This window comes from Salmo trutta, chromosome 18, assembly GCF_901001165.1.
Source record: "Salmo trutta chromosome 18, fSalTru1.1, whole genome shotgun sequence".
NCBI classification, from domain to species: Eukaryota; Metazoa; Chordata; class Actinopteri; order Salmoniformes; family Salmonidae; genus Salmo; species Salmo trutta.
Window position 1 is genome coordinate 2446781 of NC_042974.1, and position 16686 is coordinate 2463466.

Genomic DNA, 16686 nt, shown 5'->3' on the forward strand with positions numbered 1-16686 from the left:
GGCAGGCTTAAATAAGATAAGTAGCCAATAGGCAGAGAGTAGTATAATTTGTTTGATTCTTTGTAATAATGGAATGAGAATAATAATGCATTTTATTTTGTAAAGTCATTTCTTGCATCAAACACAACATTTTCAGTCACCTCATCTGAAGGACAAGTAGATAAACAGGTTAATGTCAAGCCCTGTATATTTTTTCAAAAGTCTGATGGAATGTAGGCCTACATTGAACACCACACATTGGCTGGTACTGTAGACAATTATAGAACAGCTATTTCCATGTTAAATATTATGGGATTTTCTCCATTGTTTTTGATGGTAGGCCACTCTGGTAGAGCTACATTATGATCAAATTGCCACAGTAGCCTACTTGGCCACTGTCTGAAACTGTAACTTAAAGCGGGTAAAGCCTCAGTGTTCACAGTAAACGCGTGCTGGAAGTTACACAGAATGTTCCCAACATTCAAGTTCTCTCAGCAGACCTGACATTTTTTCAGTGCTGAAATTACTTTGAGGGAACATTGCCCATAACATGATGCAGCAAAATATGAAGAGTGGTACTCAGTGATGGATTTGTGCAAAACATAACACTTTGTATTCAGGATATCAGGTTCATTTCTTTGCTGTTTTATTTTAGTGCCTTTTTGCAAACAGGATGCATGTTTTTGAATATTTTTATTCTGTACAGGCTTCCTTCTTTTCAGTCTGTCATTTAGGTTAGTATTGTGGAGTAACTACAATGTTGTAGATCTATCCTCAGTTCTCTATCACAGACATTAAACTCTGTTTCAAAGTCACCATTGGCCTCATGGTGAAATCCCAGAGTGGTTTCCTTCCTCTCCGGCAACGGAGTAAGGAAGGAGGCCTGTATCTTTGCAGTGACTGGGTGTATTGATACACCTTCCAAAGTGTAATAAATTACTTCACCATGCTTAAAAGGAATATTCCAATGTCTGCGTTTTTTTATTTTACCCATCTACCAATAGGTGCCCTTTGCACCTATTGGTAGATGGGTATCTGTTTGAATCTGTGCTTGAAATTCAAAGCTTGACTGAGGGACCTTACAGATAATTGTATGTGTGGGGTACAGAGATGAAGTAGTCATTCTAAAATCATGTTAACCCCTATTATTGCACACAGAGTGAGCTCATGCAACTTATGACTCCTTATGCATAATTCCACTTTGACATTATGGGGTATTGCTTGTAGGCTCGTGACGATCTAAATTCAGTCTAACAACGTGGGAAAAGTCAAGGGGTGTGAATACTTTCTGAAGGTACTATTTTTATGGTTAGTCAAAGGAGTTTAGAAGTCGAAATTGAGTGTAGTAGTGACTGTATGCACTATGAAAGGATGTAACCTTGTCATTTTTGTAGGCTTTTTGAATGGTCCTCAATAGGGAAAAAACATTTGGCAGAAGTAAATTCATTCACACAAAAATATAATTTGATATCCTAAACGGCCTCGTTTTCACATTGTATTTTTAATTGTCAAACCCAATCAAAAATATTATGGGATAAGACCCAGACGTATGACGACTCCACTTGCACAGCGTTTTACAGTAGTGGGATAGTATCTTTTAATGAGTCACCCTAAATTAAATATAACGTAGCCCCATAATGCACTATGATATAAAGGACTACATTTAAATACACAAACAAGTAATTGCCTATTTACCATGTAGCCTAATTAATTAGCCTACCATGTATTTACCATGTCAACTGGCTATAGGACTATCCACTGATCTCCAGTCCCACTAAGCTCCCTCTCGGAAAGGAGAGCCACGGGAAGCAGGCGTCGCCACGGGAAACAGGCGACGCCACGGGAAGCAGGCGACGCCACGGGAAGCAGGCGACGCCACGGGAAGCAGGCGACGCCAGGGGAAGCAGGCGACGCCAGGGGAAGCAGGCGACGCCAGGGGAAGCAGGCGACGCCACGGATAAGTGATATCAAAAAGTTGTACTCAAGCAACGTATTCCAGAGTTGTCTGCATGTTTTAAAGTTAAGATTGAATGGCTTTTCAATCTTAAAAAGGGGTTTAGAAGGAGTAGCTTTCCAAAGAATAAGATATAGGTCAAAGATCAGAAATGTGACTGAAGTCACACTAATAACTCTTTATTAGACAGAAATATACACATTTAGAGAAGTAGATATTTAAATGTTAAAATGTTTGACTTCTTCAGGTGGTTTCTCAGGATCCCCTCCTCTCTCTAGGTGCAGGTTGCTGTAAGGATATTGTTTCGGAGCCTGAAATAGAGAACAGGGATGACCTAACAGGGGGCATCAGACAGGATGTACCTATTCACCTTTCCTACAGAAGAGGACATTTGAAGACCTTTTTACTTTTAAAAACAGGTGTTTGGTGAGTGTGTGTGAGGTGTTCAATGGTCTTCAATAAATACCAGAGAGCTATCATAAGGAAATTAAATAGCAAAATATAGTGGAATATGATAATTGTGCTTCAGTTACCAATGCATGTCTTCGCTCTATTGAATTGGTAGCAGGGCAAGGAAACAAATGAAAACACTAACAGCAGTAGCGTCATCTCCGACTCCGTGTACACCCGTCATTAAAGTGTATTCAGGGATCAGATCTGTCGCTCCAACTGTAAAATCCAATATTAGTGTCCACGGGACACATATGAGGGGTAGACCCAAAGGCTGTAATTGTATAGGTCCTTTTCAATTCCAGATGTCACAGTAAAAGATCTTGAGACACCAACATGGGAAAGGGCTTCAATACAACAGGAAAGCATATCATTATATTATCTTCTGGTCTGTGACATCTTAGTTACAACAGCGATTACAACTGAGACAAAGACTGATGCTTTGCTCAATGCAATACTTACCACAGGCTGGTAAGATGGAAACTTCTCCCCAAGGTAGAACATCAGCAGCATGAATCCAACGAAACCAAACAGATGTTTGCACATGGTGTGCCAGTCCACAGGGCTGGGCGACGTGTCCACTCGATTCCTGATGAACATGTCAAAATCCCAGTGGATCTACAACGAAAACATGCAACAGGCGAGAACCCACTGTAAATGAGTCAGGGGAAATACATGAGCAAATAATGATTCATAGCTTACACACATTCACATCCTGCCATTTCAAATGTCTATGTACATAAAATGTACACAATACTTTACAGTAAACAAGTGGCGTACTGTGAATAATATATAGTAGGGCTGTAACGATACCAGTATTGTAATATTTTCCCATGGCAAAACATTTACACGAAGCAGCTCAAACTCTTTGGTTCTTTATAAAAACCTGCTTTATGTAAAATGTTGTGTGCTATAGCTTGGAAAATAAATATAAAATGTGACTCTGGGCAACATGTTTGTTTCCAACATTAGGGCTGTTTTCCTAAATGAGTTAATCTGCTTTGCGTTGTTTTATCAGGATACTGGTATTGTCCCAGACCTAATATATAGTGTTATTAGTCAGCTGTGTGGTCACGATACTTGTAGGCAGATGTCTTTTATTTTTAATATACACTGAAAAATAAATCAACCAAACATGCAAAGATTTTACTGAGTTACAGTTCATAAGGAAATCTGTCATTGAAATAAATTCATTAGGCCCTGATCTATGGATTTCACATGACTGGGAATACAGATAGGCATCTTTTGGTCACAGATACCTTTAAAAAAAATGTAGGGGTGTGGATCAGACAACCAGTCAGTATCTGGTGTTACCACCATTTGCCTCATGCAGCGCGACACATCTCCTTCACATAGAGTTGATCAGGATGTTGACTGTGGCCTGTGGAATGTTGTTCCATTCCTCTTCAATGGCTGTTCGAAGTTGCTGGATATTGACGGGAACTGGAACACGCTGTCGTACATGTCGATCCAGAGCATCCCAAACATGCTCAATGGGTGACATGTCTGGTGAGTATGCAGGCCATGGAAGAACTGGGACATTTTCATCTTCCAGGAATTGTGTACAGATCCTTGCGACATGGGGCCATGCATTATCATGCTGAAACATGAGGTGATGGCGGCAGATGAATGGCATGACAATGGACCTCAGGATCGCGTCACGGTATCTCTGTGCATTCAAAATGGCCATTGATTAAATGCAATTGTGGTCATTGTCCGTAGCTTATGCCTGCCTGCCTGCCTATACCATAACCACACCACGGGGCACTCTGTTCACAACAGAAAACCACTTGCCCACACAACACCATACACGCTGTCTGCCATCTGCCCGGTACAGTTGAAAGCGATATTCACCCGTGAAGAGCACACCTCCCCCTCTTTCCCAGTGGCCATCGAAGGTGAGCATTTGCCCACTGAAGTCAGTTACGACACCAAACTGCAGTCAGGTCAAGACCCTGGTGAGGACGACAAGAACGAAGATGAGCTTCTCTGAGATAGTTTGTGCAGAAAATCTTTGGTTGTGCAAACCCACAGTTTCATCAGCTTGCCGGGTGGCTGGTCTCAGACGATCCCGCAGGTGAAGAAGCTGAATGTGGAGGTCCTGGGCTTGCGTGGTTACACGTGGTCTGCGGTTGTGAGCCCGGTTGGAAGTAGTGCAAAGTTCTCTAAAATGACATTGAAGCGGCTTATGGTAGAGAAATTAACATAACTCTGGTGGACATTCCTGCAGTCAGCATACCAACTGCACACTCCCTCAAAATTTGAGACATCTGTGGCATTGTGTTGTGTGAAAAAAACTTTACATTTTAGTGGCCTTTTATTGTCCCCAGCACAAGGTGCACTTTTGTAATGATCATGCGGTTTTAATCAGCTTCTTGTTATGCCACACCTGTCAGGTGGATGGATTATCTTGGCAAAGAAGAAATGCTCACTGACAGGGATGTAAACAAATGTATCAAAATGGGAAAGAAATCCACCTTTTGTGCATATGAACCATTTCTGTGATGTTTTATTTCAGCTCAGGAAACCAACCTTTTACATGTTGCATTTATATTTTTGTTCAGTGGAAGTATTGTGAGATCTGATACTGTATCTTGACAACACTATTAGTCAGTCAGTGTGTAGAATATACCCCACGTCTATCTTACCGGCTCTCCCCAGTTCCTCCTCAGGTCCGGATGGTCCCAGGAATACCAGGGGTCTCTCTCATGCTGGGACCTGTCTGGCAATAGTGGGTAGTCTCCATACCTATAGAAACACAACAGGGGTGAATAACCTTAGGTAATGCACAAATCCTGAAACCTTAAACTCCCATTGCTGTCCAATATTTGCTCTCATTATATATATCCATGGTACCCCACTTCCTTACCCCTCGCCATTATCCGGGATTGGTTCATAATCCTCCACCCTCATGTTGTACTTCTTTGCTGCAGCTGCTCTCTCCTCGGGCGTCTTGGGGTATGGCCCTGGCAGCATGCCCTTGGAAGGTCCAGAGGCTAGAAAACATTTGAAAACAAGTCAATACAGTACCATTTATCACCATGATCAACCAGAGAGTGTGATTGTTAGCTAACTAGCCGTTTGAGAGTAAGGTTAGGAATTGCTTTAAAAAACATATATATATACCTAGCGTATGTACTTGCACAAGTTATCCCAAGACAGTAACGTTGGCTGGCCAGGTAACCGTGTATGGGATCTAGCCTAATATTTGATCGTTGACAGCCAGCTACATACTACTGAATGACGCGTTAACTAACGTTAGTAAACCACTGAACGAGATGCAGCTCTGTTGTAGCTAGCTAGGCTAGCTCAAGGTTAGCGACGCTTTGCCTGACATGTTCTAACTTCCATTCCAACTTGATGCAGGTATTTTGCATTTGTACAACGATATCGCAAAAATCCTACAGATCTATGAACCAACCTGCTCTGACTTGGGAGAAAAGCGCCGAGAAGCCTGGCTGTTTCCCTTTGGAAAGAGCTTGAGCCCAATTTCTGAATCCCACGGCAGCCATGTTCAATTGTTGCGGTGACATTGAACGGTGAAATACGCATGCGTCAAGTGATAACTACCGGAAATGCAATGTTTTTTTTCTTCTTTTTTTTTCTCCCCCGCGTCGCTTCTTCTTCTTTGGGATTTGCATCCAACTTGTAGGTGCATACACCGCCATCTACTGTATTGGAGTGTGAAGCCAGTCACAGCCCACCTACACTACCCCAGAAATCACTCTTTTCAATGGTGTCCTGTTCCTAAGAGCAAAGCAAGAAACAGATCTTGACCCAAGTTGCGTGACACGGAGCGGCTGCTCCCTCTGATCAGAAGAGACACAAACAAATATCACAAGTCCACTACTGGTTTCCTTCATCCTTTCTCACCCATCCTGAAACCACAAATGGATCCACCAAAAGGCAAGCGTCCATTTTCTCCAAAAATGTCACTCCTACTGGACCAGATTCTTCTCTATCCAAACTCGGCGGTCCTCACCATACTGCATCCTCACTCTCAGGTTCCATCTCTGAGCTGCTGGAGGACGTATCCCTGTTTTTACACATGATGCCAAGCTCCCTCACCACACCACCTGCCACCGCTGTTAATTCAACCTCCTTCTCGCCACATTCAATTTCCTTCTGTAGCTTTTACAAAGGTTCTGTGATATCCTCCATTCCATATTCACTCAAAACATATTCCACTTTTCTTCCTTGTCTGCCATCTTACCACCTTAAAAAAAGGGTATTTTTCCAGAATAGCAGTCTCTTTGATCAGAAAAATGTCAAAGTATAGAAATGTCAAACATAAAATAATCCAAATAATGAATTGTATTTTATCCTTAAACATCCACAAAGTGCTCAGTTAAATTGTGTATATTCTGTATGTATTGTATATCATTCCATACATGTACGTTTGAGTTTCTATCCTGCTGGAGACTTGGTTTTCTCCTACTGTAGCCTACAAATGTTGTTTTAACAATGTTAAACAATTAAATGGACAACACATTTTAAGATTTCAGCCAAAAGATTTATTCACTATCTCTGTTTTGCAACAATAACAAAAGGGAGTAGATAGTTATATTGAGACCATAGTGATAGGCCTACTGATCACCAACAAGGGCTGGAGGGATCTGATATTCTGAGTGAATGCACTGAAACTCAGAGTCCTTCTCCCTTCTCCATCAGATCCAGCTCAGCTGCATTTAGTCTGCATTTACCGAGGGATCGTCACTCTGCCTCTGCTGGTGAAGGACCCACTTTCTTGACAGCCATAAAGGGAACAGATGACTCCATTTATAGTAGGCCTGCGATGTCTTTCTCCACGTTCTCAGTAGGGCCATGAAGTTCATAACTGGGGAAAAGGAGAGGCCATTATAGAATAAGACATTAAGTATTTTAAAATCTTATTTGTAAATTAATTAATTAATGAATTCTATGAATGAATTCATGAATGATTGATACACACACATATCTGTCAAGTCATTTTTCATGAATGTGTTTAACTTACCGCCTGAAAGGCGCCCCATCAGAATCGATTAGAAACTTCTCAAAGTTCCAGCGAATGTCATTGACTTTGATGGGTGACCAGTAGAACTTCTTTATATCTCCTATAACAGGGTTCACATAGGGCAAAGACTCCTGTTGTACAAGACATTAACAAATGCTGTTAGTGAGGTCTAATGTCCATAAGGTATTCAACTTGCCTCCAGAGTGCAGTACACAATAGTGCATAAGGACATGTCAAATATACAACCTTGAGATAGGCGAAAAGAGGTTCTTCATTCAACCCATTGACTTCGATCTTGCCAAACACAGGGAACTTGGGGACAAACCCTCCACCTGGCCTTACATACTTGAGAAGGTTGAGGGTTTCATGATTAACCTCTGAAGGAAGAAACAACAACAAATGCAACAGACCAGTGAGCTTATTAGTTCTGAAACAGAGGCTTTATAAAACAAAATGGTCTCGTCATCACACATGACAAACAAGCATACTATTTAACTTGGCAAGTCAATTAAGAACATATTCTTATTTACAATGACGGCCTACCCCTAACCCGGACAACAATGGGCCAATTGTTCGCCGCTCTATGGGACTCCCAATCACAGCTGGTTGTGATACAGCCTGGAATTGAACCAGGGTCTGTAGTGAGATGCAGTGCTTTAGACTGCTGCGCCACTTGGGAGCCCACACATGAGCGTTTTGATACTTAGCATTACTCCTAGAGACAAAGTAGGCCTAGAAGTTACAACAGATCAAAAACCTTTATTGTTATTTCAAAAAGACTCTCTTACCAGGTGCCTGAAGACCAAACTGATTGCAGGAGAATCCCAGGACAGTGAAGTTGAGGTCACCAAACATTTCCATGAGTGCATTCATTCTGTGGTACTGTTAGATGACACATCAAATTAGAACACCACCTCAACATTCCCCTTGGACTGACTGTAGAATATCTCTAATACTACAACACAATCAAACGTTTGGCCTATGCCAGCTGACCAGCATTAGGCTTTTAGCCTGTATAGGCTAGCACCATGAATCATCGTTAGCCTACCTCCTCTATTGTTGACCCTCAGAAGGTGGCCAGGTTGACAATGAGGAGCACCTTGCCCCTGTAGTTACTGAGAGGAACGCTCTGACCGTCCAAGGTCTCAGCGCTGAAATCATAGATTGATTTAACGCACGCCATTAGAGGATCTACTTCTTCTTTAGCTTATATCCAGAGCAGAGCAGTTAGTCAGCGGTGGGTATTCACTAAGCCACCCTGTTGGTCCTCCTCATTCAGAGAACCATAACTATAGGCTCAGCAATTGTTCAGCATGGGTGACTCCATTGTGTCCCTGCATGCTAAGAGATGAATTGACAGGATGGTTATTTGTTCAGCAGTTTGCATGGGTATGCAGATCATGTTAGTGACAGTTAGTCATTGGTTATCTCTCATTATTCACATTACAGGTATGTAAATAAATCTATGCATATATTGGAAATACTGTAGAACAATAGTAAACGAATATAGGTGCTGTTCCTGGGGTCACTATAGGACATACGAACTATTTTACAATAAAAATAAAGTACTATATCCTCAGATTATTGATTATTTTGTACATGGTAGAGAATTAAGTATGATCAACATAACCAAAGCTTAGATGGAATTTAATATTTCATTAATTGAGCCTGTTGGTTATTGCTGTGTCAAGGCTTGGCCTATACCTTTTGTTTGCCATACATAATACATTGCATTTGTAGAACACTTTTCATTTACTGACATTAATCAAAGCTCTTCACATTGTGAGCAACCATTGGATAATAAAATAATTCCTTCTGATAAAGAACTTATAAAATCATTCCTACAATTGCCAATATGACAAAAGAAAAGCAATGCTTTTCCTTATTTGGAGCGGTTACAGGAAATATATTATTCCTCTCGTGTTACAGACATTGACCGGGGGTGCGTATCGGTAAAATCCACAGGCGTCGAAATGTCACTTGGATCCTAACGCTCGGTCGTATATTTTTACCAAAACATCGCACATACTTGTCAAAGACCATCAATAATTACTCCAATGTATTATTTTTCTCAGCTTTATTTCTCCCAAAACAAACACATTTAGTGAGATATAGATTCCCTATTCCTGCGCAGAGAGGTTGACTCTACATTCTGGAACGTACCCAGTGTCGAACCCGGAAGTTTGGGAATACAGCCCAAAAAGCTGTCGCTGAGCCAGAAAGCTTCAAACAAGGCTCACAAGATAGCTAACAATCTGTCGTTGTACATGTAGCTATCTCGCATATTTCTGCGGATTCAAAATGGATGCGGAAACAGAGTGTTGCAAGTATGTATTTTGTAAGCGCACATGTATTTTTGTTTTAACGTTACAATAAAAACGTGTCAGCAGAACTAGCTAGCTAACCGTTAGTTACCTATTCTAACTACTGTGTTTTGCTACGGCAGTTGGAGAATGCATGTCCTGCCCTGTCTTGCAGAATCATCACATCATGCCTTACAGTTGAGCTAACTAGCTACATATCTAGCCATCAATCTTTGTAGCGCTAGTTAGAACGTGAGGCAGACGTTGATGTGTGACTGTGCTAAATTTGTCCATTAACTTGTTGATCAAGTTTGAAATGTCTGTTGACAGATGTCACCTCTTGGATTTGCCCTGGGAGGATGTGTTGGTAACGCACATCTTCTGCTACCTGCCATTACGCCAGCTGGTGCGGCTACAGAGAGTGAGCAAGCAGTTCTATGCCCTCATGCAGGTGTACCTGGCTAACTGTCGCACCTTTGACCTCACACAGGTAGGCCACACAAAATCCATTCTATTTATTCCAGGATTTCCTTACAGTTTCTTGTACTTAAATGCTCATGCACTATTTAGTCTAATACCCAGTTTAAGATCACACTCCTGTAATGTTCACAGATAGGGCCTAGCCTTCCCAAGGAGGCATTCTGCAACATACTAAGGGACAACAAAGTCCTACAGAACTTGTCCGTCCAGAACTGCTCCGATTGGGTGACAGACACGGAGCTGCTGCCTGTGATTGGCCAGAACCAGCACCTGCTGAGAGTAGACATGAGGGGGTGTGACCGGCTGACCCGTCACTCCTTAGTAGCCGTGTCGTTGAGCTGCACACACCTGCAGTACCTGGGCCTGGCCCACTGTGAATGGGTGGACAGCCTGTCCATACGCAGCCTGGCTGACCACTGTGGGGGCCTGAGGTCCATCGACCTGACCGCCTGCCGCCAGCTCAAAGACGAGGCCATCTGTTATTTATCCAAGAAGTGTCTGAAGATGAGGTCGCTGTCTGTGGCGGTCAACGCCAACATTACAGACGTGTCTGTGGAGGAAGTGGCCAAGAACTGCAGGGAGCTGGAACAGCTGGACCTGACAGGCTGCCTGAGGGTTAGGAACGACTCCATCAGGTACTGTTGTTTGGATACACTGACTGCTCAAATCATTGGTATCATCTCTCTCTGTGTGTGTTTGTTTGTTTGTATTTTGCTAATGTAGGTTATCTATATACTAGTCATGTTTTATATACTATTTAGGTTCTAGTCAGGTTTATATACTATTTAGGTTCTAGTCAGGTTCATATACTAGTCAGGTTCATATATTAGTCAGGTTTATATACTATTTAGGTTCTAGTCAGGTTGATTTTACTAGTCAGGTTGATTTTACTAGTCAGGTTCATGTCTTGTTAATATACTAGTCAGGTTCATGTTCTAGTCAGGTTCATGTTCTAGTCAGGTTCATGTTCTAGTCAGGTTCATGTTCTAGCCAGGTTCATGTTCTAGTCAGGTTCATGTTCTAGTCAGGTTCATGTTCTAGTCAGGTTCATGTTCTAGCCAGGTTCATGTTCTAGCCAGGTTCATGTTCTAGCCAGGTTCATGTACTAGTCAGGTTCATGTCTTGTTAATATACTAGTCAGGTTCATGTTCTAGTCAGGTTCATATACTAGTCAGGCTCTAGTCAGGTTGTACTAGTCAGGTTGATGTACTAGTCAGGTTGATGTACTATTCTAGGCATGTTTATGTACTAGTCAGATTGATTTTGACTAAAAGGTGTGTCACTGTCTTTCTACTGTCATGTTCCACCTGTATGTCTCGCTCTGGGCTGACATTTTACGGTGACATTTGTCGTGTCTCTAGTATAATTAAATGAGATGACAGGCTATTTTGTCATATTGATTACCTAACGTTTGATTGATTATATGATTAAACCATGCAACAATTAACTCATTAATAACCTAGGGCACCACGGAAGAGTGTTTATAGACCTGGTGTCTTCCTAATAAACTTTTAAAGTTCTGAAGATGTTTTACATCAATAGCAGTCAATTATTTATCGTCACCTTATTCAGTCTCATCTGAACTTCATAAAATTCTTGGTTATCTTCACGAACCCTGGCTAACAAGTTGAATCAGCAATACAGTAATTCGCTTAATTATTTATTTACTAAATACCTAAATAATCACACAGAATTACATAGGATGGACCACACATCGATTACTAATCATGTCATAAAAGAAAAAGGCCCTAGTGGACGAAACCGATATGACGGCTGGTTACACAAAGAAAGGGGCTTGGGTTTGAATGAAAGAGCGGGAATACCGAGGGACAAAGGGGATTGGGTTGCTATCAGACCTTGAGAAGCTATGCTACCGTAAATACAGAATCTTATGCATTCTAATAACAGCCCATTCGGAAAAGGAAAATGCAAGATATATATTTACACTGAGCTGCGCTTCGATAGATGGGTGGAAGATGGAAGACTAGTTTGCCCAGCAGAGATCGCCATTGTCCTTTGAAGAATCTTTCTGGTCGTAGTGTTGTCGAGCGGATACGTTATAGCCTGTCGTTGTTATTAGGAGATTGTCTGTCCTTTCCTAGGCCACGTACGTTTGCAGCTGATAACTCGACTTCTAGGATGTATCACTTTTTCATTAGTGAACAAGAGTTCAAAGTACATACCATTTTGCCATAATTAGCTCGTGCTGAATTCTGGCTGGTCTAGTAGAAATTCATCCTTCCAGCGTAGTGATCGTCACCTCCACGTGATCTGGTCTCATGTACATTTCGTTATGTAGAGTGGATATTCAACCACTGCTCACGCTGGGGTTTGCTTAGTCTGATGTGAATTGGGTCACGGGGGCATTATACGGGGGCATTATACTGGGGAAGAGAAGGGCATGTTTCATCCCTCTCCAACCAATGTCTGTTCAGTTGGGCGTGGCCACTGAGTGAGCATAAAATGACTTATGAAAACAATTCTCTCATTTAGAAAGATAAAATTACATTTAATATTTTCCCAAATAGTTTCATATTTAAACATTTAAATTGCATAGCAATTCCATGTGAATCTGATGACTAGAATGTGTAGACTTTCCAAGATACAATTTATGTCGTCCTATCATCAGTAATAATTTCTCAGACGACAACTGATCTGACATCATATTCTTTAAGTACCAACGGACACTTTCAACTGGTTGGATTACAGACATATTGTTCCATTCCCCAGCCTTTTGATGTTACCATACTATCTCTATGTTAACAAAGGGCTTTCCAAGAGTCCATTCTGTAGAGAGAGAAAAGGGGAAAAGGTATTTATGGGGTAGGGGGAGGTCATAAACCTCACCCAACAGGGTAATGTCATGACACATTTTTTAGATCTGCAATGGCACACCTGTAAGAACCCTCTTCGTGCTGTGTCCAGGACGGTTGCAGAGTATGTCCTGCTCCAGCTTGCTTTGGATGAAGGGGAGACTGGCACTCCTAATTTGATATTCACTGGTAAACCTGTCCTTACACCTTTTGGTCCTGCTGTGTGTGTATGTGCGTGCGTGCAGGACTGTTGCAGAGTACTGCCCCAAGCTGCAGTCTCTGAAGGTGAACCACTGTCACAACGTGACAGAGTCCAGTCTGGACCCTCTGCGGAAGAGGAACGTTGAGATTGACGTGGAGCCACCATTACAGAGGGCCCTTGTGCTGCTGCAGGTATGAGGGCGAAGGACTCACTCATGTACAATTATTACTGTAATTTATAACATAACAATTAGTGTATTTGAATAATCACATATCACCCCCCCAGTTTTAACACTTGGAAGAACATCCGGTACCCTATACATTTAATGTGAATGGCTGAACACACAGTGTCTTGTATTGTTTCACTGAGGCATTGATGAAAACAATTGTACTGTAAGGACCATACAAAACAAAATGTCCATCTGAAAGGATATGAAGTATCATCTATAATGTATTGTTGTTGTCTGTCTATTTCCCTGGTGATACTGCAGGATGTGGTGGGGTTCGCTCCCTTCATCAACCTCCAGATCTAAATGACATCTGTATTACTCATCCAACCAACTGAAAAAAGGTAGGCTAGCTAGGCTAAAGTACATCTGTATTACTCATCCAACCAACTGGAAACAGGTAGGCTAGCTAGGCTAAAGTACATCTGTATTACTCATCCAACCAACTGAAAACAGGTAGGCTAGCTAGGCTAAGGAACAACTGTATTACTCATCCAACCAACTGGAAACAGGTAGGCTAGCTAGGCTAAGGAACATCTGTATTACTCATCCAACCAACTGGAAACAGGTAGGCTAGCTAGGCTAAAGTACATCTGTATTACTCATCCAACCAACTGAAAACAGGTAGGCTAGCTAGGCTAAGGAACATCTGTATTACTCCTCCATCCAACCAACTGGAAACAGGTAGGCTAGCTAGGCTAAGGAACAACTGTATTACTCATCCAACCAACCAACTGAAAACAGGTAGGCTAGCTAGGCTAAATGACATCTGTATTACTCATCCAACCAACTGAAAACAGGTAGGCTAGCTCGCTAGCTAACGCTTCTCAGAGTCAGCTAATTATTTTAAGCTTTTTGCTCTAAATACCTGTTTAGGTGTGTGCCTATGTATTCATGCAGTATAAATGTTATGTAACTACAAATCTCCTGAAGTGTGCACTTGTTCACTACTCCCCATATATAAAGTATTGGATAGGTGTAGGTATGGGCTAGACAGTTTCCACAATATTTATTATACCAGTAATTACCAGTAAATGCAGTGCATACTTAGGGACAAAGGACAGATTATTGGACTCTACTTTAATGTACTTTGATGTTCTGCAGTCTATGTAACCAGCGGTATTGTTTTTTCGCAGGTTTTCCTCCAATAGGAGAATGACCTGTTTCAGTTGAAACACACCCTGTGTACTGGGACGTCAATTAAGCAATTCAAGGACAAACAAAAACGGATGTATATGGGAAATATATTGTGGAACTTGTCTCTTATTTATTACAGTGATGTTGCAGATTATAATTATGCACTTAAGGAAAAGACTGAAGGAAGCCATGCACTTTTCAGTAACGCTGTCACGAGTCCAAAAGACTCCTGCAGTATTTATTTGTATCTCATCACATACTAACAACACTTTAGATGTTCTTGTGATCTTTTAGCTTTTAAAAAGGACCATTCCAACCAAAGGAGAAGACGTAACTGTAAGAGCATATTGTTGAGTTTTTGTGTGTTTATTGACATGTTACTCTGCTAAATGTATGATACATACACCTCTATATGTTTCACGCAGATTAGCTAGGTAAACTTTTATATATTAGGTAGGTAAACGTTTTATATTAGGCAAATAAACGTTTTATATTGTGTGTTTGCATTGACCTTACATTGACTGAAACTATGCTCTTACAATATCCTTTTTAATGGTATTTGAGCTGATCAGTTCAGGCCCAGCCCACCATTTCGTTAAAATGTCATTTTAAAATGTTATAAGAATCTGGATACCGTGATCTTGAAATCCTACTTTTGCCTGTTTACTTCAGTAAATCTGGTTTTCCATTTGAACATCTGAAAACATGTAGGACTAGTTGTAAAAGGACATTAGTTCAATAAGCTTTCTCATATGGTAGCCTATGAAGGACACAATTCTGTTTGTTTTTCAATAGTCACATATTACAATCCCAGTTTTACATCTTGGAAGGAACATGAGAAGAACATGCAGTGTAAAGTACATTTTAATGTGATTGGCTGATCACCCCACATCATATTGTTTCACTGAGGAGTTGCAGTATTGAAACTAGTTGTATTCTATGTGTAATGAGGACCATACAATCATGTCTATCTGAGAATATAAAGTACTATCTATAACCTATGAGCTTTATCTTTGTCTTGCTAGTTATCTTACTACATTATCTCTGGGGGGCAGTTGGATGGAACAGGACTTTGTGTAGACATAACACTACAACTAGAAGGAATGCTCTCTTCCTGTAACAAACATATGCCTGTACATGTACGTCATTGAACTTCAACTGAAATGGTTTGAAAACGTACCTCAATTCAGGCATAGAAGGTGCCACTGTACTTCTAATTATCCCACAATGCTTCACTGCGAATTGAGAAGTGGGTATTTTTACTGTCACAGTACTCAACCTCCTGACTGTTAATGCAACAGGCTGGGAGCAACACAGGGCCCGTTTTACAGCCTTAACCTTGTAACAGTTTAGGGGTTAAATGCCTCGCTCAAGGCCACAATGGCAGTAAGGGATGGCGCCAGTCCTGTTTCTGTTGTCTTTTAAATGCTGTGCTTGATTTAGCTTGCCTGGTGCAATGGAATCAATGGTATAGTCCCAAAAGTGCAAACCCCACTTACCCATCTGGCACTCCAGACAGGCTCAAACAGTCTGAATGAAATCAACTTGAACTTTTATACTGTTGGTCCTACTTCAGGAACCCTCACATGCTGACAGCTTTCTGACTCGCTGGAGGACCCAGTGTTATACCTCCTCACAGTAATATTATGCCAGTAAATATCTGAAGGCAAATGCACAAACATACAGAGACAGTCCTGAGGTAACCAAATACTGTATATGAGCGATGTTGTGTATTTTGAAGTGTTCTTGTAGGTTAGCTAAGGCCTAATGCCCGAGGAGGTAGAGAAGCATATTATGCTTCTGAGAATAGAATGTTGATGCCTGGACGATGTAGAAATGCATCATTTAAAATGTAGTCTTTTCTTAAATACGTCTGCAAGACGTCTTGCCAATTAACAAACTATTGTCGTAACTGTATTTTCCCAATGCGTAATGTATATGGGATACATCGTGCCTACGTTGGGCAGAGGTTTGTGTGCTATCTGGAATCAGGCATCAAATTAGCACGAAATGACGGGGGGGACATCATCATTGAAAGCACATAGAACATCATACATATTTATTTCCTGTTGGTCTTCCTTGATTTTGGGGGGTGGCAGGTAGCCTAGTGGTTAGAGCCAGGTACCAGGTAGCCTAGTGGTTAGAGCCA

The 16686-nt window shown here is 41.3% G+C and overlaps 3 protein-coding genes and 1 long non-coding RNA gene across 9 annotated transcripts; 2 read left to right on the forward strand and 2 right to left on the reverse strand.

Annotated features, from left to right (window-relative positions):
* Positions 1-2073: 2073 nt before the first annotated feature.
* On the reverse strand, positions 2074-5951 carry ndufb8 (NADH:ubiquinone oxidoreductase subunit B8). The gene is made up of 5 exons (XM_029697531.1): positions 5805-5951; positions 5253-5379; positions 5032-5131; positions 2846-3001; positions 2074-2244 (listed from the first exon to the last, which is right to left on the reverse strand). Exons 1-5 carry the CDS (start codon positions 5914-5916, stop codon positions 2152-2154), a joined length of 588 nt encoding a protein of 195 aa, XP_029553391.1. The 5' UTR covers positions 5917-5951; the 3' UTR covers positions 2074-2151.
* A 923-nt stretch (positions 5952-6874) lies between these two features.
* Positions 6875-12490, reverse strand: gpx9 (glutathione peroxidase 9). 2 transcript variants are annotated; one of them, XM_029697532.1, is made up of 6 exons: positions 12343-12490; positions 8425-8527; positions 8165-8258; positions 7623-7753; positions 7377-7507; positions 6875-7220 (listed from the first exon to the last, which is right to left on the reverse strand). In XM_029697532.1, exons 3-6 carry the CDS (start codon positions 8247-8249, stop codon positions 7163-7165), a joined length of 405 nt encoding a protein of 134 aa, XP_029553392.1. In that variant the 5' UTR covers positions 8250-8258; positions 8425-8527; positions 12343-12490; the 3' UTR covers positions 6875-7162. The 2 variants fall into 2 exon arrangements, with proteins under 2 accessions (XP_029553392.1, XP_029553393.1); XM_029697533.1 differs by lacking the exon at positions 12343-12490 and adding an exon at positions 12105-12313.
* On the forward strand, positions 9358-15538 carry fbxl15 (F-box and leucine-rich repeat protein 15). Of its 5 annotated transcripts, none has more exons than XR_003867562.1 (7): positions 9358-9703; positions 10010-10169; positions 10292-10794; positions 13218-13365; positions 13665-13706; positions 13819-14024; positions 14537-15538. XR_003867562.1 is itself a non-coding variant. In XM_029697528.1 (7 exons), exons 1-5 carry the CDS (start codon positions 9678-9680, stop codon positions 13704-13706), a joined length of 879 nt encoding a protein of 292 aa, XP_029553388.1. In that variant the 5' UTR covers positions 9358-9677; the 3' UTR covers positions 13763-13800; positions 14537-15538. The 5 variants fall into 5 exon arrangements, 4 of the variants coding, with proteins under 4 accessions (XP_029553388.1, XP_029553389.1, XP_029553390.1 ...); XM_029697528.1 differs by lacking the exon at positions 13819-14024 and adding an exon at positions 13763-13800; XM_029697529.1 differs by lacking the exon at positions 13819-14024 and adding an exon at positions 14163-14200.
* LOC115152750 (uncharacterized) lies at positions 10835-11687 on the forward strand. The gene is made up of 2 exons (XR_003867563.1): positions 10835-11376; positions 11416-11687. It is a non-coding gene; the product is annotated as an uncharacterized LOC115152750 (long non-coding RNA).
* Positions 15539-16686: the final 1148 nt, after the last annotated feature.

Coding starts and splice junctions, on each gene's coding strand:
- ndufb8 (XM_029697531.1), bottom strand. CDS start 5,916: ATGTCACCGCAACAATTGAACATGGCTGCCGTGGGATTCAGAAATTGG. Junction 5,132..5,252: donor ATCCCGGATAATGGCGAGGG/GTAAGGAAGTGG, acceptor GTGTTTCTATAG/GTATGGAGACTACCCACTAT. Junction 3,002..5,031: donor GGAGGAACTGGGGAGAGCCG/GTAAGATAGACG, acceptor TTTTCGTTGTAG/ATCCACTGGGATTTTGACAT.
- gpx9 (XM_029697532.1), bottom strand. CDS start 8,249: ATGAATGCACTCATGGAAATGTTTGGTGACCTCAACTTCACTGTCCTG. Junction 7,508..7,622: donor CTCTTTTCGCCTATCTCAAG/GTTGTATATTTG, acceptor CTTGTACAACAG/GAGTCTTTGCCCTATGTGAA. Junction 7,221..7,376: donor GATGGGGCGCCTTTCAGGCG/GTAAGTTAAACA, acceptor CCTTTTCCCCAG/TTATGAACTTCATGGCCCTA.
- fbxl15 (XM_029697528.1), top strand. CDS start 9,678: ATGGATGCGGAAACAGAGTGTTGCAA. Junction 9,704..10,009: donor GCGGAAACAGAGTGTTGCAA/GTATGTATTTTG, acceptor GTCTGTTGACAG/ATGTCACCTCTTGGATTTGC. Junction 10,170..10,291: donor GCACCTTTGACCTCACACAG/GTAGGCCACACA, acceptor TAATGTTCACAG/ATAGGGCCTAGCCTTCCCAA.